This window comes from Microcaecilia unicolor, chromosome 4 (genome assembly GCF_901765095.1).
Source record: "Microcaecilia unicolor chromosome 4, aMicUni1.1, whole genome shotgun sequence".
NCBI lineage: Eukaryota > Metazoa > Chordata > Amphibia > Gymnophiona > Siphonopidae > Microcaecilia > Microcaecilia unicolor.
In genome coordinates this window covers 36655290-36679121 of record NC_044034.1, presented here as the reverse complement: position 1 = coordinate 36679121, position 23832 = coordinate 36655290, and the positions used below count along the sequence as shown (strand labels likewise).

At 42.8% G+C, this 23832-nt stretch overlaps 1 protein-coding gene across 7 annotated transcripts in view; it reads left to right on the top strand.

The window, feature by feature from the left end:
• The first annotated feature begins 2233 nt into the window (after positions 1 to 2233).
• Positions 2234 to 23832, top strand: part of PICALM (phosphatidylinositol binding clathrin assembly protein) — a 224713-nt gene continuing 203114 nt past the window's right edge. For 4 of the 7 annotated variants that reach the window (XM_030200142.1, XM_030200141.1, XM_030200140.1 and 1 more), the window contains exon 1: positions 2235 to 2785. In XM_030200142.1, coding sequence (XP_030056002.1) covers positions 2656 to 2785 — 130 coding nt within the window. In that variant the 5' untranslated portion in view covers positions 2235 to 2655. Of the gene's footprint in view, positions 2786 to 23832 lie in introns of all 7 variants that reach the window. The other 3 variants (XM_030200144.1, XM_030200143.1, XM_030200139.1) reach the window with 2 other exon arrangements.

Here is a 23832-nt window from a genome sequence, read left to right as displayed (position 1 = left end):
GTAAATCTCAATTAATGCCATTTAATACTAATAATTGTTTGTTAGCTAAGTTATGTGCATTGTTATGGAACATGCTTTGATTTCCATGCGGAAATCTCAGCACGATATCTCATTTTCATTTATTAACATTTATATACCACCCTTATGCATGGCGGTGTACAAATTAAACATACATAATAAAAACATTACATAACAAAACTCATCAAATACAAAACAAGATTCATCACTGTGCTGTGTCCATCAGCCGCCAAAATCACTATTTAAACTGTAGCAGCAAATGCTGTCTTAGCAGTTTCTTAAACAACCCTGAGTTCTTCTGAGTTCTGAGGGCTTCAGGGGATTTTATTCCACTCTGTTGGGACCTGCTATAGAAAAAAATTTGCCTCCTAGTGTCCTCCAAATGAAACAAGTGAAAATGGGGGATCTCCAACAAACAAGTATTGTCCGATCGAAGTACACACTTCGGACAGTACAAATGAAGACAATCCAATAAATAATCAGGATGAATCATGATGCACACAGTAATGAACTATCATCATAGAATCCGAGGGTTAACCCTAGTAAATTTTCAGAGTCGACGTGGATAGTCTACTGACTTTTTCTGATCATGTTAAACAGATGGTTCAAAAACCGGTTTATACTATGTGAAAGCTATGATCAATACGTAAAGTTTTTTTTTGTTTTATGGAATTTAGATTGCTGGTTCAAGCATTCATTTTGAATAGTTTGGACTACTGCAACATTATATTTGTAGGTAGTTTAAGGACATTAGTAAGCAAAATACAACTAGTATAGAACACTTCAGCACACTTAATATTCTCAGCTTCTAGATCTGAATCAGCTACTCTGCTTCTTGATTGAAGCAAGGGCTCAGTTTAAACTTTGCTCTTTTGTCCAATTTTTTCATTGAAATACTTAGCAAGTTTATCTGCAGATGGGACGTCTGTATTCGTTGTAGTGACCAAGTTGGCATCTAGGAGTTTGTTCATGAGTTGGTATAATTTTGTTCGTGTCTTTGTATTCTGTCCCTATTTTAGTTTTATAGTATGATCTTTTGGTCCGTCTTATTGCGTATTTGTATTCTCTTTGTGATTGTTTCCATGTGATGCATGTGTGTTCGTCTTTTGTTTTTTTCCATGCTCTCTTGAGTTTCCTGGATTGTGTTTTTTAGCTTTTTCAGTTCATCGTTGACCCATGGTGTTGAGTTACTCTTTCGTGAGGTTCTTGTTCGCAAGGGCGCTATTTCATCTAGTATGCATTTGCATCTTTTATCCCATTCCATGAGGAAGTATATGGAGTCTGTTTGTGCTGTCCATTCGTTATTGTATATCAGTTGCCAGAATGTTTTCATGTCTACTTGTTCTCTTCTGCTGTAGGATGTGTGTTCTTGTATTTGGTGTAATCCCATCTTCCGCCAGTGTAGGGATAAGTTTAGTTTGTAGTGATCAGGGTGTTTCAGTCCATTTAATATCTGTTATTATTAAATTCTGGTCTGTTGAGAGTTTGTGTGAGATGAGATTGATTGTGTGTCCTTTGATGTGGGTTGCTTGCGTTTGTGGCCATTTGAGATCCCAGAAGTGGAGGAATTCCTTACATTCCCTTGCTTTGATTGAGTTTGGGTCTTCTAAGTGAAGGTTGATGTCTCCCAGTAGTAGTATGTTGGAGTTGGTTACACATGTGTTTGAAATGAAGTCCATGAAGTTAATTTGGCCTTTGTTCCAGTTACCTGGAGGTCTGTATAAAGAATCTTGTATTAAAAAACAAAACCTCTACATTCCTCCATACAATAAAGTAATTGACTCCTGACAATGTACTACATTAAAATTGTGTGCTTGTCCTCGGCAAGTGAGTAAAGTTATTTTTGGCAGGTTTGCACTTAAAATACAAGTGTAAACCATGTCCATTCTTTATTGTTTGAAAAACGATGTAATTTGTTGGTGAAGCAAACCAGTATTATTTTGGAGTTAATTAAAACAATTCATAAAAAAGAAAAAAAACAGTGAAACATTCTGATGACAAGAGGAGTGCTCACTTCTAAAATAAAACACTGTCAGTGGGATGAACAGAGCAGCTATTCCACCTGGGTAACCCTGCTGGTCTGGCGCGCGGCGCTCTCCAGCAGCTCCCGAGGCGCTCACACCCTGCCCTTTTTCTTCGCCTGCTCCAGACTAGTGGCACCGCGTCACGTGACCGCCGGAGCCGGAAAGATTGCCGAGGCGGAGTCTGAGATCGCCATTTTCCTGCAGTGTAACAGAGACTGTTCCCCCGTCTCTTTAAAAACCCAGCTTCTCATGACAAGAGGTGGCACCGCCAGACAGTGGGGGGACAGTTTTTGTGACCTACTTGGCTTTTAAGTGTATAGTGAAAAACAAAAATTAACAAGAACAAGGCCTGCGCTCCCCGGAAGGGTTTTGCCTTTTTTTTTTTTTAATTTATTCGTCGCAGGAGCCCTTTTTTTTTGTTGTTGTTGTAGCTTTTTTTTCTGTCAGGAAAGGAAGCGTGGCCGTACGGAGGTTTTTTTTAAAAAATACATATACAGATATATTTTTGTGAGCGCCCCACTCCCCCTGTTCCTCTTGGATTCCTCCTTGCTCTCGGGGGCGAGCGCACCCTGGCTGTGGCGGAGTGCGCTGGGAGGGAGCGGTCGCCGCCAAGATGTCCGGGCAGAGCATCACGGATCGGATCACGGCAGCGCAGCACAGTGTCACCGGCTCGGCCGTCTCCAAGACCGTGTGCAAGGCGACCACGCACGAGATCATGGGCCCCAAGAAGAAGCACTTGGACTGTGAGTGGAATGGATGGACGAGGCCTCGGGGAAAGGAGGGGGGTCTGGCGGACTGCTTGTGGCTAACACATTTCCCTAATCCCTAGGCTACTTTTTGAAGGCAAAATTGGGGGTGGGGGGAGAGATCTGCTTAGATGCACGCAATCGCTAAAGCGGGGATGAATTGTGATGTTAACGCTTCTTGGTGTTGGGTGTTTCAGATGCAAAGGCTCCCCTTCTGATCCTCTGTGAGCACTTGGCCCTTGCCATCTATTTATGCCTTCCTGTCTCTTTCACTTCAGCTGTGCCTGCGGTTTGGAATTTGGGGGGGGGGGGGGTGCAACTGCTGGCATTGTTTTCTTGCACTTTTGTCACCTGTTATGACTCGTGCACTTTGACACTTTGCTGAGGGTGCGGTGTTTCCCAGGATCTTCCTGCCTCCGGTGGGGAGCGGTGCCTGACGGGGTTAGGCCGGTCTCAGGACTGTTATTGCTCACTGATGACATCCTCGGGGCGCTTTAGCTCCCTTTTCAGACTGAACAGGAAGATAATGATTTGTAGTTTTCCGAAATGTATGCTTTTTGAAAGTTATATGTGACTTGAAAGTAGTTTCAGTATTCTTCCTTAAATTTCTGCCTTTCTAGATTTTTTTTTTAATGCAGTGCTTCTGCCAGTACATAGTTAATTTACTGTACTGCTGTGTGGGAATGTGTGTGCAATAACTGGTAGTGATATGATTTCTTTCATCTTTTTTTTTTTGTTTGTTTTAGCAGAGCAGTACCTTTAATCTGTTTTCTTTAACTTAGGGGCCATCTTATTAAAGTACATAAAACTTCTGCACTCATTGAGGGTCAGATGTAAAAAAATTAATACTTGCGAAGTGCAGAGACTCTGTGCTAACTGATGGAGGCATTCCCAACATTTTACCATACAGAAAGTTCTTTCCTTTGCAGTAACTTATTACTGCACTAAAGTGTGCTTAGGCTTTGCACAAGATTTACATGGCTTTATTAAAGCACACTAGTCTGTGGGTGCACAATGCAGATAATGTGTTTTTGTACCAGCTTACCCTCCACAAAGCCATGGGTGCATTGTGGAGGAGTGGCCTAGTGGTTAGCATGGTGGACTTTGGTCCTGGGGAACTGGGTTCGATTCCCACTGCAGGCACAGGCAGCTCCTTGTGACTCTGGGTAAGTCACCTAATCCTCCATTGCCCCAGGTACAAATAAGTACCTGTATATAATATGTAAGCTGACACATACACACACACACTCAAACAGGTGTCCAGACTAAAATTAAATGCAAGGAAAGGACAGTACAAACAGGCACAATCAAACTCATTATACAAAACAATAATATAACATCCTAAGGAATTGGGTTAGTCTGCCAAACAAGGATATTATTTTATTTGGCAGACTCTGGGGTCAGGCGCTGCCAGTTTGCAAGATAGTGGCGTTGGGACAGGAGCAAGTGAGTATCGCTCCTGCCTATCATATTCTAGGTGAATGGGGAGAGTCCAGGGGGAGCATTGGGAAATCATTTCAGGGGTGGGTGGGTGAGTGAATTGGAGGTTTGGAGGGTCATCTTGGGAGGAGGGGTAGTAATGATGAAAAATATCAGAGGTCGTCTCAGGGTGGGGGATCGGGGTTGGAGAGAACACCAACAACTTTTTTTTTTGGGGGGGGGGGAGGAAAAGAGAATCCAGGACTTTTTTTTTTTTTTTTTAATCTAATCTCTCCTGCAAGTTTGTGAGCCAGTCCCACTCATGCACTGACAAGAAAGGAGATGTTAGCAGCAAGTAGCTGTGCATTACTGCTGCAGTGTGCGTTGTTGTTTTTTTTTCTGTGTGCACACACTTAATATAGCAATTTGAATGCTATTTGTTCTTGGCATTGAGGAGCTAAAATCTTTGCATTAGTCTTGCATTAGGAAGTGTCAGTGCAAAGTTCTAATGGAAACATACTGCATCAGCGACTTAATGTGGATGCACTTACCACCTTCTATTTATTAGGTGGTAAGTGTATTGGCAATATCTGTAACAGTGACAACCTGTGGCAGAGTACCATGTATTAACTGTGTTGTGCAGTCCATTCACCACTGATATTGGTCTATGCAGTTTGTATATGAATTAGAACGTGCTGTCATGCCAGCATTACTAGAGGGAGTAATAGCCTAATGGCTAGTGCAGTGGGCTGAGAAGCTGGGGAACAGGGTTCCGCTCCCACTGTGACTCATTGTGACCCTGGGCAAATGACCAAATTTTCCATTGCCCTATGTACAAAAAAAGAAAAAAAAAAAACTTAGTGTGAACCCAGTAGGGACAAAGAAAGTACCTGTATATAATAAATGTAAACTGCTTTACACAAAGGTGCTATATCAAGGCCATGACCTTTCCTTTACTCTTTACCAGTATATTAACAGCACACCATAATGCATGAATTAACTGCTTAGTAAGTTTCAGTAAAGAGCTCCCTACTACTACTACTACTTAGCATTTCTATAGCGCTGCCAGGGTTACGCAGTGCTGTACAAGTTTAAACATGGGGAAGGACAGTCCCTGCTCAAGAGAGCTTACAATCTAAAGGTAAAAACTATGTAGTCAGTGTAGGTATCAGGAATGGGAAGGTGGTTAGGCACCAAAAGCAAGGGAGAAGAGATGGGCCTTGAGTAAGGACTTGAAAATGGGCAGGGAGGGCGCATGGCGTATGGGCTCAGGAAGTCTGTTCCAGGCATAAGGTGATGCGAGGCAGAAGGGGCGGAGTCTGGAGTTTTTTTTCCTTAGATTTTTTTTCAAGGACATCTTTATTTTTCTCCCTTTTGATCTGAACTTGTCATGCAGAATTTATTAATTTAAATATGTGGATGATTGAAGTCTGAAGTTGTTTGTATTATTTGAAGTTGTAATATCATGCAGCTTATTTATTCTTAGAACAGCAGCAACAAAAAAAAAACCCAAATAAACCTCTTACACTATCTGAAGGAGCATTCACAAGGATGCAGAATTGTACTTAAAAGAAAATTTTTATTTTTAAAATTGTCAGTTTACTTTTTGATTATGTTGGATATCTGGGTTTTTTTTATTCAACAACTTTTTGGAAAGGAGGATTTGTTTGTTTATAGTTAAATACAGATGGGTATCTTAGAAATAAGTATATTACAGGGCTGGACTAATCTTTGTACTAGAGTCCTGTAGTTGTTGCTGCTGGTGTAGCATGAACAATGTGCTGGTAGATAAGGTAACATATGTTAAAAGGGTTGAACTAGCATGTCTGAAACTTGGGAGCAGTAGTTCAAATTGTCAAGGCTTCAGAAGGATTTTTTTTCTGTAACTCTTACTGTTATTTATGAGCAGTGCACTTTGATTCAGAATTACATTGCACGTGTGTGTCTTTTTGTATCTAAACCATTGAATTTATTATCAGACCTGTCAGAATGGATGTGTAAAATGTATCATTTTTAGTGTTCACTTCTGAGCTGCTGTTAACTGGGATAATACTGCAGTACTTTAGTTAGAGATGTTAATGGGCTAAACAGTAAGTAAAAGACTTACTGTTTTATGTTTCAACATTTTTAGTGAAATGTTGTTTTTTTTACAACTTGACATGATACAGAGATGTCTATATCTATCTATATAGATCAAATACAGAGAAACAATAAACTCTCCTACTTTCCTCCCCTCTCTTCGCCCCCACCAGCCCTGCCCTAGAGAGCAGAGCAACAACACGTCAGAAGGCTTTGATTTCGATAGCCTTCCGAGACTCTAGCAGAACCCCCCCCCCCACCCCCCAAATCTCCAGAAGTATGGCATCTAGGTATATCTCACTAATATATAATATTGTCCAATTTTTATCATAAGTTATTCAAAATTAAACTTCGCCCAGTTGGGGTCAAAGTTTGCAGATAAGAGGTCCGTTATCTTAAAAAACAAACAAACCCTTTATTTCTTATTAGTCGCCAATATTACCATTACGAGTTCATTTCGACTTGCCTCCAAAAGAGGTGAGCCTTGTTAATCCCTTGCCTTCCAAGTGACTAGTTGGTGAATTTGATTTCTCTATTTCCAATAATTTGGGAGTGTGTCCCCAACTCATGACTGGCGAATACATTTACATGCGAAAAGAGCCTGTTTTTGTCTAATGATGATTGTTCCGGGGTTCCTGCAAGTCTACAATCTAAAATCATAGTCATACAATGTTATTGTAGTCCAGAATCCCCTAATCTTTGAGCATTCCCAAAATGAATGATAAAATGCGTTCTCTACCACATTTAACACACATAAGGTTCTGTTTAAATAGCTGTACTTAGGTGAAGTAGGCCCTGTGCAATACTGTAAAACAGTGGTTCTCAACCAGTGTGTTGGGACACACTTGTGTGTCACCAAAAATGTGACATACAGCATGTCCTTGCTTTCTGTAACAACCAGGTGTGCTTGCAGGCTGGGGAGAGCAGAGCAGGGAATCAGGTACTTGATATCTGCATAACTGGTCCTTCTTGCTCAAGGAAGTTGAATAAAACAGGAGACTATTCTAGTCCATTGTATGAGCTGAAGCCAGTAGGCAGAGCTTGCCGTAGTTTTAGTACACCCAAAACAATAGCAAATGCAATTGAAAACAGTAGCAAAAGATTAATAGAAATAAGGGACTGCCCATGTTTGGTCCATCTGTAACAAGTCTAAAAGCTGTTTCAGTTGGATAGGCAGTGCCTTAAAAGGTGGAGGAGAAAAGGATTTTTTTTTTAAACTTATTGGACAGCTTTTTAATTGATTTGAAAGCTTCTCATATGCTGATATAAATACCATGAAATCAAAACTGAATATCAATAAAACAGCTTCAAAAATTATTGTAGTTGGTAGAAACAGTAATTATAAACTCTGTAGTTTGTGCTCATTTTTCTACACTGTTCTATACAATACAGATGGCCAAATTTCAGTGAGGATATCCTGTTTCCTGATGGGTTCATCTTAACTGTTGTTGTAATGTGCCTTGGGAAGCCTGGTGTTATAAAGATTATGGGATATATTGAAATTAAATGGAAATAGAATTAAACTCCCCTTTCATTGGGGCACATGGAATCACATCTTCATCTGTTTTGTAGAGGTTTACCTTCTAGATACACAAATGGATTATTCTGTTTTGAACATGTTTCAGGGGCAAGTGGTTTTATAAGTGAAAGTAAAAATAAGTATTTTGTGTAATGCAGATCTATTTTGTTTAAACATAACTAAATGGGATTTAAGTCCCTAATGCAGCCCATTGGTTTTCTTATATTTTGTTCTTCTGATGACTTAGTGTGCCAAGACGGAAAACTCTTATCTCTATCTGGTTGATAAGAAAAGGAGCTCATTGTGAACACTATCCACCTTAAAAGGTTGTTTTGTGGCTGTACATGAAGAATTGTGATACTGAAAGTGTATGTTTTGTGTCTCTAGTCGTGCATCCAAAGTTTTTATATAATCCTTTCAAAATCCAGTTAATTGTGTAACTTGTTAGTGGAACATAACCACAGAGGCATGGTATGGTCGCATTTTCAATATGGTCACTGCTATTAGGGCCCTGCTAAGGAACAGGTTATTTTGAGTTAGACTTCACTGGACCAAACTTGCTTTCCTTGTGCTATCACTATCCAGCGGTGGTAGGCAGTGTCTTAAAAGGTGGAGGATAAAGCATTTATTTTTTTAACATTATCACACATTATCCCAAACAAAGTTGGGTAGAATGTGGCTTACATTTGAAAATACAGTGAGACAGAATAATAGAATTCAGTTATATCATGGGAGCAAACAGTTGGATATTTCTGAAACATTTAACAAAGTTGAGATTGACATATGTAGCCAACCGGGCATTTAAGTCTGTCCTTTTAATGATGCTGCATGTTCAGAAATCATAGCTATAAGTATAGACAGTTATCCAAATGTTATCACATACATATACTAGAACAGGCATCCATACACACATTGCAAAAGTAAACAACAACTTCTACAGAGTACATACAAAACTTAATTTTTAATTTCTCATTTCCATCTTCCAACATTCCAGACAGCAGATGTACAGATCGGCAGGACCAAAAGCAGTCCAAGTAAAGTCAGAAACAACACAGTTTATACCTAATTATTCCACCACCCTTAGGATTCACTTTTGGATTTAAAAAGCAAAACCATGTGCATGTAAGGGCAAAAGTAAATGAATTAAAACAAAGTTGAAAGCAAATACCCTTAATATGTAATACTCGGTAGCAATAATGAAACAGTGATGGAATATAGCAAGCAGCCTGAGCAAACAGATTTATTTTCCATTGAACATAATTAACTTTGTATGAACTTTGCTGCTAATAGTGTGCTGAACTGGACAACGTTGGCACATTTACACCGACTGTGAACTTCTGCTTGAAGTTAGCTCTGCCCTCATTATTCAATATCCATCTTTTAAAATAGTACTTAAAAATATCAAGTACATTTTTATAATTTACCACTGCAATCCACAAAACAAAAGGAGCAAGTTCCTACATGCCATCTCTTTCTTTTGATCTTAGCGTAGGAAAAAAAAGATTTTAAATGCTTCCAAGTTTCAGCCTAATTCATGTTTAATGTGGGATATAAATGTCATAAATAAGTAAATAAATAGAAACTCTAAATGTTGAGCACTTGATTCTCATAACATGATGTATGTTTTAGACCTTTACCAGGAGAAAAAAATCTCTGCACGAATATAACAGTGCTAGGGTGTCCCTATAACCAGCCCCTCCAAATGACACACTGATTACAATTTATAACAAATTACTACCCTATGAAAAATTATTCCATTATTATACTTCCTCTGTGTACAACCATGTACTGCACAAGCTGGCATGTTTGAAAATATAAGTGAGATTAAATGAGATTAAATAAAAATGCTACCAACAATAAAGAATGACAACATGGGTGTTTTGCGTATATGGCGATGATGGCTGCACAGGGAAGGGGAAACAGAGATTAACCTAATTGGCTGCAACATTTTGATGTGGTTTCGTCTCCTGTTTTATCCACCTTCTTGTTTCTGCTTCACCATTACCCACAATGCTCACTGCTGCCACCAGCCCCAACTGGAAATGTTGCACGCCTACCCTTCTCCACCCAGCAGTCACCTCCTTTCTTTGCATCATTTTCGGCAATAAGAAAGATATCTAAGGGATTTTATTTTTGACTAGTCATGTACTGTAGCTCTTAGTATGTCATGGATGTAAACATCTGTCAGGAGTGTCACAATGGAAGAAAGATTGAGAACCACTGCTCTAAAATAACATTCCCTGAGCCCCGCATTAACATTCAACCCAGGAAGGCCCTTGATGGCATAAATACAGAGGAGGCAATTGTGTTTCATTTGAAAGGTGGCTTTGGAATGAGGGAGCCTAGGACAAAGGTGAAAGGGGATAAACTCAGGAGTAATCTAGGGAAATACTTGTTCACGGAAAGGGTGGTGAATTAGTGGAACAACCTCCCAGTGGGGGTGGTGGAGATGAATTATTTCTTGAATTCAGGTAGTCTTCAAGTATATAGGATCTCTATAATGGAGAGGAACAGATAGTTTGCCCATCCATACCATCTATGAGATAGGCAGTATGGTCTTTATCTGCCTTCATGTTCCATGTTTCTATATAACTAAAGGAGTTGTTAGTGTTTATTTGCTGTGATAGCTGATCTTCAAGAGTTTTATGACACTGGTCCAGATCAAAGTTGTATTTAAGGCATTGTTCTGAGAAAGTAGCTTTAGTAATCAGAAAGTTGTCTGATTTCAGTTATTTGAAATAGCATGTTACCAACATAAAATGGAAAAATTAAACATGGCTTTGAGGTTCCCTCCTCTCTGAGGGGCTGGGAGAGGGAGAGAGGAGAAGATAAATGAGGGGGAAAGCGGAGAAGATAACAAAAAAGGTAGAAAAAGCAGCGCAAGAGGAAAGGTTTAGGAGGAGTGCCAATTACCCAAGGCAAATTCTTCAGCTTTGCACCCTATCTTATTTATTTGACAATTATACCCCATATTTTGCCGTACTGTTTTGAGTTCAATGTGGCTAACAAGCTAAAAGAAGTCATTACAAAATATGAAACAAAATATATAAATGTACACATATCAATAAGGAAAGAATCCTTAATTATCTTTCAGACCTTTAGGATCGACCGCCCTGAATTTTGATAATTAAATTTAAGAATCTTAGTTTAACAGCCCTCACAGTACCATCCTGTGAAAATGCATAATTGGAAAACATGTTTTATACAAATATACACAACATTCACTATTTAAACAATGGGGTCAGTTTTTATAAGAAATTTGCTCAGGTAATAGGTATTTGAAACATTTCCACCCTTTGTAGGTAGCTGTTTTGAGTTTGTATGGCTGTCGGGACCTTTTGTTTTGCCTTTATTGCAGCTGCTCCCAGAAGCGGCTGCCTTAGACAGCCACCTAATTTACATAATGGTAATGCAGACCCCGTGAAAGCACACTGTTCAGAAATCTAGAACTGCAATTTTTGTTCCGTTAAACTGCACATTGCAAAACGGTCTGATTTTTTTTTAATCTGTTACTAGAGAAAATCAAATTATTCAGTTTATTAAACCTTATCAGTTACTGCTATTGTGAAGCAACATTTATTTTGTCTTTCAGTTGTTTAGATATGTAAATACCATAAAAAACCAATTTGAAAGGTTCTTTTGTAGTACTGGACGCTTATTGTATGCGGTTCAATAGGTTATTTAAATGTTTAAGTCCTGGAATAAATGAACAATTTATTCCCCTTTTCTTTCATGTATGCATATGAGATATTTCATGTATACAAACAGCAAGCGCAACGTTTTGTCTTAAAGTTTGGCAAGTACCTTGTTTTGACATGACTACTGAAGTTTAATTGGCTTTGTACTTGATCTTGGAGGTTGGTCCTATAAAATTGATTTTGATAGGACAATCTTTCTATTATCTTTTTCTCTCTCCTTTGACTATTTTTGCCAGTGGGAGAAAGTGGTACTTTTAAAAGGGCTTTAAAAAAGGAGGATATTATTTCAGGTTCATTATATTTATTTGATAAGCCGCTTAGGTCCAACCATAAAAGCATGAAGTTAAGTCAGAGAGAAGACTTGGGGGTTGGCGCTAGCAGGCTGTCTGAATTGCTGCTGCTGACTGCTACAGAAAAAAAATCTTATAATGCCGGGTCGCTGGCTAGGGACAGGAGTGATAGAAAATTCCTGTCACACACCTAGGGAGCATCTGCAGCACTCTGTTTGAAAAAAGCTGTTTTAAACTGTATTTCTTAGGTTGCTGGAAAAGAGCTCAAAAGTAGGTTTTGAAATGTGTGTTTCTGAAGTAAGATGAATGTGGAGAGGCATGGCTTCAGGAATGTTTTCTAGTATCAATTTGCAGAAAGTGGTGATTGGATTTTTACTGGCATTGAGTACCTGTTATGATGCACAATATTTCCACATGTTGCTGCATGACACACATTTTGTCGTGATTACAGAGGAAAGAGAAATGTTTCTGTAGTGCTGCCAACAGACAACGTTTAACTCCCTCGCTAACACAATTTAAGGAAAAAAAGCAAAATTGTGTTGTATAATAGGGGTTGAATGTAAGGGGTAGTAAGGTATGACCGTTTCAGTTTTTCCTCATCTCTAATGTATGAATCTCTTTATAAAGGCAGTTAATAAATCCCAATAAATTAATAAATAAAAATAAAATGTCTTGCTCTACACCAAGCTGGTGGGAGGGGGACTGATTTGGAATAGAAAGACAGCATCCCGCAATGTTGTGGGTCTCGATGACTCTACCAGCCCAGTGCCTCTGCAGCACAAGAAAGAAAGAAAATGAATTGGGCGTTTAGCTTTAGTTGACTGCCATTAGGGGAATAAAGTTGCAAAGAAAAAAAAAAAAGAAAGCACAGCTCAAAAAGCAGATTTCATTAGAGCAGTGGAGATTGGCAAGTGCAAACAGTCCCAGGATCCTTCAGTGAGTCTTTAGTGTGTCCTGGGGTTTGCGGGGTGAGGATTTGTAGTGTGGCCTGCAGCTTAGCCATGCTTGGGCTGCTAGTATGGAGACTGTGGGAGCCAGCAGCTCAGCACCACCACTGGCTCTAGTGATGAAAGTGTTTTGCAGGCCTCCCTGTCACTGTTTCACTGTCCAAAGAGAGGTGTAGTAGTGAAGGGGTGAAGGCCCCCCTCCCAACCTGGGTGAGATGGCTGCAGTTGTTTTGCCTTTGGTGGCAAGTATGGTGATTTTGTCTTCCTGCTGCTGTGGGGAAGCTATGGGAGTCTGAAGCACTTTAGCTGAAGTGGGGGCATTGGAGAGGTCCAATGACCTTGGAGTTGGGGGTTCTGCTGGTGGGGTCCTGGGGGGGGGGGGCACTATGGTCATAGTAGCTGTCAGCTATCACTGAGCATGTGAGACAGGCTCTAGCAGGGGTAATTTTCTTCCATAGAGGGGAGTTTGGCTCCCTGCCACACTTGCCTTCACAGCCCCTGCATCCCGGAGGCCTGAAGGGTCCCAAGTTTATGGTGTTAAGCAGATTCAGAGGCTTAGCAGGGTTGTCCTCCTTGAGTGCCCCTTTTACCTCTTGGTTATCCAGCAGTCCATCTGATTCTTGAAGGTGCATTTGAGTAAGCTGCCCTTTAAAAGCCACTTAGATTTTGGTGGGGGCAATTGAAGGGCTGAGGACAGGGGCTGGTATTGCCTTAGCTAATTAGATTGTAAGCTCTGTCGAGCAGGGAGTGTCTCTTCATGTTCAAGTGTACAGCGCTGCATACGTCTAGTAGCGCTATAGAAATGAAAAGTAGTAGTAGCAGCAGGAAGGCTGCTAGCCCCTTGGCAGAGTCCCATAAGATGATGCCCCTTCAGAGAGAGCTAAGGGGGCTAAGGAGGCAGTTCTAGCTCCCCCAGTCCAATGTCTTCCTTTTGGCTATGTGAACAGTAATGGTCGGCAGCACTGTAACAGAAATCCTGTGGTTTCTAGCAACCATAAACTGATTTCCCTAGTAAGTTACCAAACAGCCACCAGGCTTCAGATCTGCCAACCTTTAGTCTATTATTGGATTACCAAACATGTTTGGAATAAGTATCTTCCTTGTCACTTGCAGCAGATGAATCCAGGAACTAGAGGGTTAAGTCCGCCTACCAGCAGGTGGAGATAGAGATAATCTAAAGGCAGTGATGCCAGACGGCCAGCTCCTTCCTCAGTTAGTATGTCTCTATCTCAGCAGGTGGAGGACGGCTTTTTCTCCAGCTCCTGGACCCAAGGCCTCTGAGGGTGCTCCTGGGCCGGTGGCCAGTTTGAGCTGGGGGTGGCGAACTGGTGGTGTCCCCTTTGGCAGCATACGCAGTTGCTGGGTCCCTGCTGCACCTCAAATTCCCTCTGAACAGGCTTTTGCTGTTCCTTTCCTTCCCTGTTTGTTTCTGCTTCCTCACTAAAAAAAAAAAAAAAAGAACCATAGAATTTGTTTAAAAGAAAAACAGAGAGGCACAGGGAAGTGTGTTTTTGCTGAGATCAGGTTTGTGTTACTGCTGTCAGTCCTGTTTTCTGTTGCCTGCTTGTCTGAGCCTGCCTCGAAGTGGAGTCGGAGAGTTTTTTTTTTTTTTTCGGCTCAGCTGTCAGTTCCCGCGCTTTTCCGGTCTGGGGTAAGTCCTGCTGGGTTCCTGTTTGGGGGCGGGCGATGGCAGCTGAGGCGGTAAAACGCTGTTCCCGATGCGGGAAACGGTGTTCGGTGGCAGGCCTTTGCAGTGTGGGGTGCGCTGATTTTGCGGGACTCAACGGAGCGGTGGCCTCCCCCAAAAGCGTGCTTTCCTGCCCGGAACCTGGCGATTCTCGCGCCATTTTGCGATCAGTCATGGAGCTGGCTCCGGTATCGGTTTTGGGCAAAGCTTTTTCTCCGCTGATAGGGGAGTTGGGGGGGGGGCATCAGGCACTGTGGGCAGTGGTGCAGGTACCATGGCTGCAATCTCCTCTGTTGCAGGGGAGGGGTTATTGGCAGAGTTTATTTTGCTACTCCATCAGGCGTTTTTTTTTTTTTTAAAGGGCCTTTGCCCCCCCCCCCCCCCCCCACGTGTCTTCGACAGCTTCGGCCTTTGATCCTCTCAGGGGGTCTGGGGGTAACCAAGAGATTTTGGGTTTTTCCCCAGAGGATTTCTCTTCCCTTAAAAAGCCTAGGCTTTCTTTGGGGTCTGAGGAGGGGTCCTGCATATGGTCACCTGCAGCTTCTTCCGTGGTGGCTCTCTCAGAGCAGACGGGGGTAGAGGACGTGGAGGATGGTGTCCTCACTGACCCACCAGAGGACTCTTCCGCCGTGAGGATTTTCCATAAGGAGGAGTTGTCCTCCTTTATCTCTCAGGCGCTGGAAGCCCTGCATCCTTGTGACTCTGGGCAAGTCACTTAACCCTCCATTGCCCCATGTAAGCCGCATTGAGCCTGCCATGAGTGGGGAAAGCGCGGGGTACAAATGTAATTAAAAAAAAATAAAAATATGGAGGACCCTGAGCTTGCGGCTTCTCAGGCAGTCGACCCCAAGATGGCTAGTACCAGATGACCTTCTAAGGCCTTTCCGGTACATAAAGCTATTGAAGAGTTGATTTCGGCCCAGTGGGCGGATCTGGATGGGGGGCTGAAAGTGGCCAGGGCTATGGCCCAGCTGTATCCGGTTTCAGCGGACCGTTTAGAGCAGTTTGCTCTGCCTAGGGTGGATGCCCTGGTGACAGTGGTCACTAAGAAGACGACTACTCCAGTGGAAGATGGTGTGGCACTTAAGGATATGCAAGACAGATGGCTAGAGGCCTCTTTAAAACGTGCCTTTGAGGTTGCCGCTTTGACACTTCAAGCTTCTGTTTGTAGTTCTTATACGGCTAGAGCTTGTCTCAGTTGGCTACATTATATCATGGATTCGATTTCGGAGTCTGGTATGCCGGGAACTCCTCAGATGTCGCTGATGGATATTGGGCTGACGTACTTGGCGGGTTCCTTGTATAATTTGGTCCGTACTTCGGCCAAACTCATTGCCTTGACAGTATCCTCTCGGCGTCTTCTGTGGCTTCATCATTGGGCCACAGATATGGCCTCTAAGCAACGGCTCATTAAATTGCCTTTCCGATGGAAATTGCTTTTTTTTGGGAAGACCTAGAAAAGATTGTTAAAGATTTGGGGGATTCCAAATCTCAGCGTCTACTGGAGGATAAACCCAAGTCTACTTCCAGGCAGGGATCCTCATGGTCACATTTCAAAGAGACGCGACAGTATCCCCCGGGGCGGTCCAACGCAGCCTTTCAGTGTCCTCATTTTGGACAGCGTTCTTCCTTTCGCAGCGAGAAGCATCCGGCTGGACCCCCCTCTCGTCAGGGGGCTCCTCAGGCCTCCCAGTGATGGGGCGCAGGTCCACTCGGGAGGAGAGCAGATCGGTGGTCGGCTTTCTCTGTTTCTTCCAGAGTGGGCCAGAATTACTTCGGACCAGTGGGTCCTCAATGTGGTGCAAGAAGGTTACAAGTTAGAATTCTTCTCTCCCGTCAGGCTTTTTTCTGGAGTCCCACTGTGTATCGCTGGCCAAGAGGACAGCGGTTCTGCAGTGTTTATGAGACCTGCTAAGGATAGGGACTATCGTGCCTGTTCCTCCTCTTGAAAGGCGCACAGGTCGGTACTCCATCTTTGTGGTTCCAAACAAGGGAGGGGCTTTTCGACCTATTCTCAATCTCAGAAAAGTAAACCAGTTTTTGCGGGTTCGTCACTTCCGCATGGAGACATTAAGGGCAGTTATTGCTGCTGTTCAAACAGGCGAGTTTTTGACAGCTCTCGATTTGAGGGAAGCTTACCTGCACATTCCCATGTGGCAGCCCCATCAGAGATTTCTCAGATTTGCGGTGCTGGGTCAGCACTTCCAGTTTTGGGCCCTTCCTTTCGGAATGGCCACTGACCCACACACTTTTTCTAAGGTGATGGTGGTCGTGGCGGTGTTCCTGCGGAAGGAGGGATTCGAGTGCATCCATATCTCGCCGACTGGCTGATTCGGGTGACGACAGCAGAGGGGAGTTAAGTGGTCACCGACCGAGTGATTACAGTGTTGCAATTATTTAGGTTGGGTGGTCAATATGGACAAGAGTCTCAGTCTAGAGTATCTTGGAGTGCAATTCGATACGAAGCGGGGGAAGGTGTTTCTCCCCGAGGGGTGAAGGATGAAATTGCTTTCTCAGGTACGGACCTTATTGAATCATCACGCTCCCCGAATGTGGGACTATGTTCAGCTCCTCGGTTCCATGACAGCGACCTTGGAAGTCATTCCATGGGCAAGGGTTCACATACGGCCTCTTCAGAATTTCCTTTTGAGCAGATGGTTGCCGACGCCTTCCTTGGTCGAGCCAGGCCAGGGACAGTCTCATGTGGTGGCTCCGGTCAGCCAATTTGCAGAAGGGTGTTTCTCTGGCATCTCCCAATTGGGTGGTAGTCGTGACGGATGCCAGCCTTGTGGGCTGGGGAGCCCATTGTCTTCATCGAGTAGCCCAGGGATCGTGGATCCCTCTCGAAGCCACTTGGCCGATAAATCATCTGGAGTTGCGAGCAGTCGTGAATGCGCTGAAGAGTTTTCAGGATCTTCTGCAGGGGCAGGCGGTTTGTGTATTCACGGACAACACCACGACGGTGGCCTACATCATTCAGTAGGAGGGCACTCGCAGTCTTCCCTTGGCAGTGGAAGGGTCTCGTCTTCTAGTATGGGCGGAAGCGCATGTTCAGAGTCTGTCGGCAGCGCACATTGCGGGTCAAGACAATGTTCAAGCGGATTTTCTCAGCCAGACTCTTTTGGACGCAGTGGAATGGACGCTGTCGGACTCAGCTTTTCGGCTGATCTGTCAACGTTGGGGAAGACCAGTAATGGATCTCATGGCCATGGCTTGCAATGCCAAAGTTCCCCAGTTCTTCAGCCGCAAACGGCAGCCAGGTTCCGCAGGATTGGACGCTGTTGTCCAGCCATGGCCGGAACAACAGCTACTGTATATTTTTCCTCCGTGGCCTCTGATAGGGAGAGTTCTTTGCTACATAGGGCCGCATCGTGGGCTGGTCGTTCTAGTGGCACCAGACTGGCCCCGACGGCCGTGGTATGCGGATCTCGTTCGAGCACTCTCAGAGCCACCATTGCGACTTCTGGTGACTCCCGATCTGCAGCATCAAGGGCCAGTTCAGATGGAAAATCCCTCCCGCTTTGGTCTTACGGCCTGGCTATTGAGAGGCGGCAGCTGAAGAAGGGTTTTCAGAACCAGTCATTGCCACTCTTTTGAGGGCACAGAAGCAGTCTACTTCAGCAGCATATGCGCAAGTGTGGAGCTTTCTCGGCATGGTGTGCTTTGCGTGCTGAATCGCCTTTTCGGGCGGACATTCCGGTTATTCTGGAGTTCCTTCAGGATGGCCTTCAAAAGGGATTGGCATATAATTCCCTTCGAGTGCAGGTGGCCGCGCTAGCTTGTTTTAGGGGCAAACTGGACGGTTCCTCTTTAGTAGCTCACTCTGATGTGGTCCGTTTCTTACACGGGGCTCTTTGACTTCGGCCTCCCCTGCGGCAGCCGTGCCTGGCGTGGCATTTGAATGTGGTACTGCGAGCCCTCCAGGCCCCACCGTTTGAGCCGTTGAATAAGGTTTCTGAGAAGGATCTAACACTTAAGACAGAGATTTTGGTGGCCATTGCTTCGGCTAGGAGGACTTCTGAAATTCAGGCTTTGTCTTCCAGAGATCCTTCTTTGCCGTTTTCTGAAGCAGGGGTGTCGATCCGGACGGTGCCGTCGTTTCTACCTAAAAGTGGTTTCGGCTTTCCATGTCAATCAAGCGGTTTATCTTCCGTCTTTTCAAAGAGAGGATTATCCGGGGGAGTTTGCCTCGCTACGTTTCCTGGACATGTGGAGAGCCTTGTTTCGGTACTTGCAGATCTCTAACGAGTTTCGACGTTTGGATCATCTTTGTGCTCTTGTCAGGATTGAAAAGAGGCGAGGCGGCTTCTAAGGCTTCCATTTTTCGCTGGATTACGGAAGCCATTGGGGCGGGCGTCTCCAGTGGCCCTGAAGGCACAGGCGGCTTCTTGGGCGGAGGCATCGGCCTTATCTCTGGAAGAGATTTGTCGGGCGACTACTTGGGTGTCCCGTTATACTTTTGCGAAGCATTATAGGCTAGACGTGTCTGCTCGGGAGGTTGCGAGTTTTGGGGCGGGAGTGTTGGCGCTGGGAGCGTCTGCTTCCCACCCTACTTAAGGAATGCTTTGGTACATCCCACTAGTTCCTGAATTCATCTGCTGCAGTGAGAAGGAAGGTAAAATTATGTCTTACCTGATAATTTTCTTTCCTTTAAGGCAGCAGATGAATCCAGGATCCCTCCCTAGTTCAGCCGACGGTTTTTTCATTTCTGCGCAGTGTGGCTATTTTTTTCTTCTGGGTTCTCTTTTGCAGAGTTCAGACAGATATGGGATCATGGAAAGGATTCCGATTTCTGGATCAAGTTGCAGTTATTTCAAAGTTCTTATTTGGTTCTCAGTTTTTCATAGTGAGGATGGTTTCTGGTTGTTATTGGTTTCATATTTTTGGCCTTGGCAAATGCTTACGAATGACATACTAAGGAAGGAGCTGGCCATCTGGCATCACTGCTCACTGCCTTTAGTTTGTTTATCTCTATCTCCATCTGCTGGTAGGCGGACTTAACCCACTAGTTCCTGGATTCATCTGCTGCGTTAAAGGAAAGAAAATTATCAGGTAAGACATAATTTTACCATCTGTATTAGCTGTACCTAATGGTTAGAGCAGCAGGCTGCCAGCCAGGGAAACCAGGGTTCAAATCCCAATGCTGCTCTTTGATTTCTTGGCAAGTCACTTCACTCCATTGCCCCAGGTATATACTTAGACTGTAAGCCTTACAGGAAAAGGAAATATCTACTGTACCTGAATGTTAACTTTTGGATTTGAATTTAGATTACACTTTTCTCAGTAGTAGCTCTACTACTGAGAAAAGTGTAGTCTAAATTCAAATCCAAAATCCACCATCGGACATTTTAAAGTAATCCAAAACCCTACAAATGTCACTAATTTGAGTCGCACAAGAAGGGCCTACCTAAGAAAAGCTGCACTAGAACATCAATACACCTACTGGAAAACTAAACAAGTCAGATTAGTACAGATTGATCCTGCATAGGCATTCAGTGCTAGCAGAATACCTGGTTGCTTCCACACTGCAGAACGCAGATAAAAACCCTCACCAAATTTAGACTATTTAACTACAGACTAAAAATAGAAATATGTAGACAAAAATTGAACTGAGTTCCCAAGCAGCCAGACTTTGCACACAATACACCAGAAAAACAGTAGTGTGTTACCTCATTCTGTGCAAAATATAAAGACAGGTGTACATTTCAAAACCTGGCACATTCTATATACTGCATCACAAATTAAAGGGCCCATTTACTAAGGTGCGCTAATGGATTTAGCACATGCTAAATGCTAAGATGACCATCTTATACCTTTTTGTAAAATAGGTTTCTGGAATAAGCCCCCAGTAGTGCACTAATGCTCCTACAGAGTTACACCTGCTTCGAGACACAGCTGCAGATTTCTACATATACTCTGGACAGAGCAGAGATGGATTTACGAAGTACCCACACAGACTGCATCCCCAGGAATGTTTATGCATGATGCATATAAATGTACACATACTCTTGGCACGTGCACTTGCACGTATAAATCCGTGCAATTATATGAGCTGTTGCCACATGTAAAATGTCAAAATTGTCCCCATAATAATTAAATTTAAGGACTGGATAATGTGATCATGTATTCTGGTAAAGTGATTAAAACAGGTAGACTATTATGATCAGAAGATAAGTAAATACCATATGTACGTGATTATAAACTGGGATCATATTTTTCCCTTAAAACAAAAAGGGGGAGGAATGTTAATTCAGTTTTATTCTTGTCCTCACCCATCCCCCCCATGGTATCAACATTCCCTCCCTTTCTCCTCTGTGGTGGTCCTCATCTGCTGCCACCCTTGCCCCCAAACCAAAAAACCCCCCACTTTATTCTTTCCTTTGCCCCGAACAGCGTTGGGGGGGATGGGGGGAACAGCCATTTTGAATGAGGAAGACAGCATCTGCAGGAAAGAGGCAAGGCTCCATCCTGCCCTGACTCTCTCGACCACTGGGATGATACTGTATGCCCAGGAGAGGGGCTATCCGTGTATGGGAGGGGAGGAAGGGAGGGATGAAATGGGAGCTCTTTTGAGTTGGGGGTGGGGGCAGGGGGAGGGAAGGAATGCTAGATATTATGGGTGAAGGCTTGAAATATAAACCAAGATTTTAGTTTTTGATCTTTTTTTTACTTAAATCTCAGTTTATATTTGAGTATATATGTAGAGGCATATGATGACCTAAGGATTGTAGTTGCAGTTTAAGATACAATAACCTAAACAGTTATAAATGAGGAACAAGATGATCTTTGTTTAGAAAAAATCCTCAAACTGAATCAGTAATAGTGCTTCTCACAAAAATGTTGCTATGATGTGAGTAGAGAATATAAAGAGACAAATTCTAGTTAACTTTCTAGAAGCCAGCGGGTTACAGGACCCGAGGCAACATGGCTTTACCAAAGGAAAATCCTGCCAAATGAATCTTATTGACTTTGACTGGGTGACCAAAGAACTGGATGAAGGATGTGCGCTAGATGTAACCTACTTGGATTTCAGCAAAGCCTTTGATACAGTCCCCCACAGAAGACTCGTGAATAAGCTGAAAGTGTTGAAATTAGGACTGAAAGTGGTGAACTGGATAGGAAGGTGGCAGAGAGTGGTGGTAAATGGAATCTGCTCGGAGGAAAGGAAGGTGAGCAGTGGAGTTCCTCAGGGGTCAGTGCTGGGGCCTATTCTGTTTATTATATTTGTGGAAGATATTGCTGAAGGGTTGGAAGGAAATGTTTGCATTTTTGCGGATGACACGAAAATAGCCAATTGAGTGGTTACCCTGGAGAGAGTAGAAACAATGAGAAGGGATCTCCGAACGTTAGAAGAATGGTCGAGGGCCAGGCAGTTAAAATTTAATTATATCAAACACAACAGGGGATATAATATTGAACACCAGAGTACAATTATCCTGGTAATTATCACAAAGTACTCCAGATATTTCTTTACATTTTTAAAACCATTTTATTATATCAACTTACATTAATGCACATATTACCCTAAAGCTCACTCAGAACTCTCTCTCACTCCACATTCATTACAGCACCCAGAAACTCTCATCAAACTTTCTGGATAAAATTTGACATTAAAGGTATTCAATTCAAATAATCGCTTGTTATAATATATCAAAATATATATATTATAGTCTTTTTCTAACCCAGGCTTATGATGCCTTGCTTTGCATAACCTTAAGAGTCCTCCAAGTAAAGTTTTTTCCATCAATCGCCACTTATCTGAGGTTCACCAGGAAGCCTCTCAGCCTCATTTGAGCGCCAGTAGAAACACTAAAAGGAACCCCAGAGCTGTGATGCGGCAGCATTCAGGCGAGGAAGTCACAGTTTGGATTTTATACATAGGCAAATTTGGAATTAAAGGTAGTATATCTTGCGAGACCTGCCACATGGACAGCACTATTCAGATAAGTGGCGATTGTTGAAAAAAACTTTAAGCCACATTGAGCCTGCAAATAGGTGGGAAAATGTGGGATACAAATGAAACAAACAAATAATTACCAGTTAAATTTTAATGCCAAGAAGTGTAGAGTGATGCACTTGGGGTGCAGAAACCCAAAAGAGAGATACTGGATAGGAGGGAAGAGATTAATAAGCTCGACTCAGGAGAGAGACCTTGGGGTGTTGGTGTCCAAGGATCTGAAGGTGAAGAAACAATGTGATAAGGCGACGGCTGTGGCCAGAAGGATGCTAGGCTGCGTAGAGAGGAGTATAACCAGCAGAAGAAAGGAAGTATTGATGTCCCTGTACAAGTCATTGGTGAGGCCCCACTTGGAGTATTGTGTTCAGTTTTGGAAACCGTATCTTGCTAAAGATATAAAAGTACTGGAAGCGGTGCAAAGACAAGCTACAAAAATGGTATGGGATTTGCGTTGCAAACCAAACAAGGAGAGACTTGCTGACCTGAACATGTATACGTTGGAGGAAAGAGAAACAGGGGTGACATGATACAGATGTTCAAATATTTGAAAGGTATTAATCCGTAAACAAATCTTTTCCGAAGGCAGTAGAACTAGAGGACATGAATTGAGGTTAAAGGGGGGGGGGGGCAGACTCAGGAATAATGTTAGGAAGTATTTTTTTTTATGGAGAAGGGTGGTGGTTTTATGGAATGCCCTCCCATGGGAGGTAGTGGAGATGAAAACGATAATGGAATTAAAACATACGTGAGATAAACACAAAGGAATCCTGTTTAGAAGGAATGGATCCACAGAATCGTAGCGGAGATTAGGTGGCAATGCTGGTAATTGGGAAGCAAAACCAGTGCTGGGCAGACATCTATGGTCTACGTCCTGATCATGACTGAATAGATATGGATGGGCTTGAGTGTAAATTTTAAGGGGCTTCTACATTAGCTTCATAACTTTTAGTACAAGAAGAGTGCTGGACAGACTTCTACAGTCTGTGCCCTGAGAATGGCAAGGACAAATCAAACTTGGATTTGTAAAGTATCACATACCATGTAAAGTATCACATACCATGTAAAATGAGTTTATCTTGTTGGGCAGACTGGATGAACCGTACAGGTCTTTATCTGCCGTCATTTACTATGTTACTAAATTATTTGAGTTAGGGCAAAATTCTAATCATTGGTAACCAGGATCTTGGAACAAGGCAAACTATCTTCATGGACAAATTTTATGTTGTCTCTAGTTTTTCCTGTTGGTTTACAATTTAATCATTAGAACATGCAGCAAGAGCGAACACCAAAAATAATTTAATTTAAAACATCTATTAAAACAAACCTTGCGTGGCCATGTTTTCGCTGTCGCCTGCTTCAGGGGTTTAAATTACACATACATGTTATTAAAGCCTAGATGGATAGAATACTAATAAATCATCAATTCTATAAACATATTTCTCATAAAA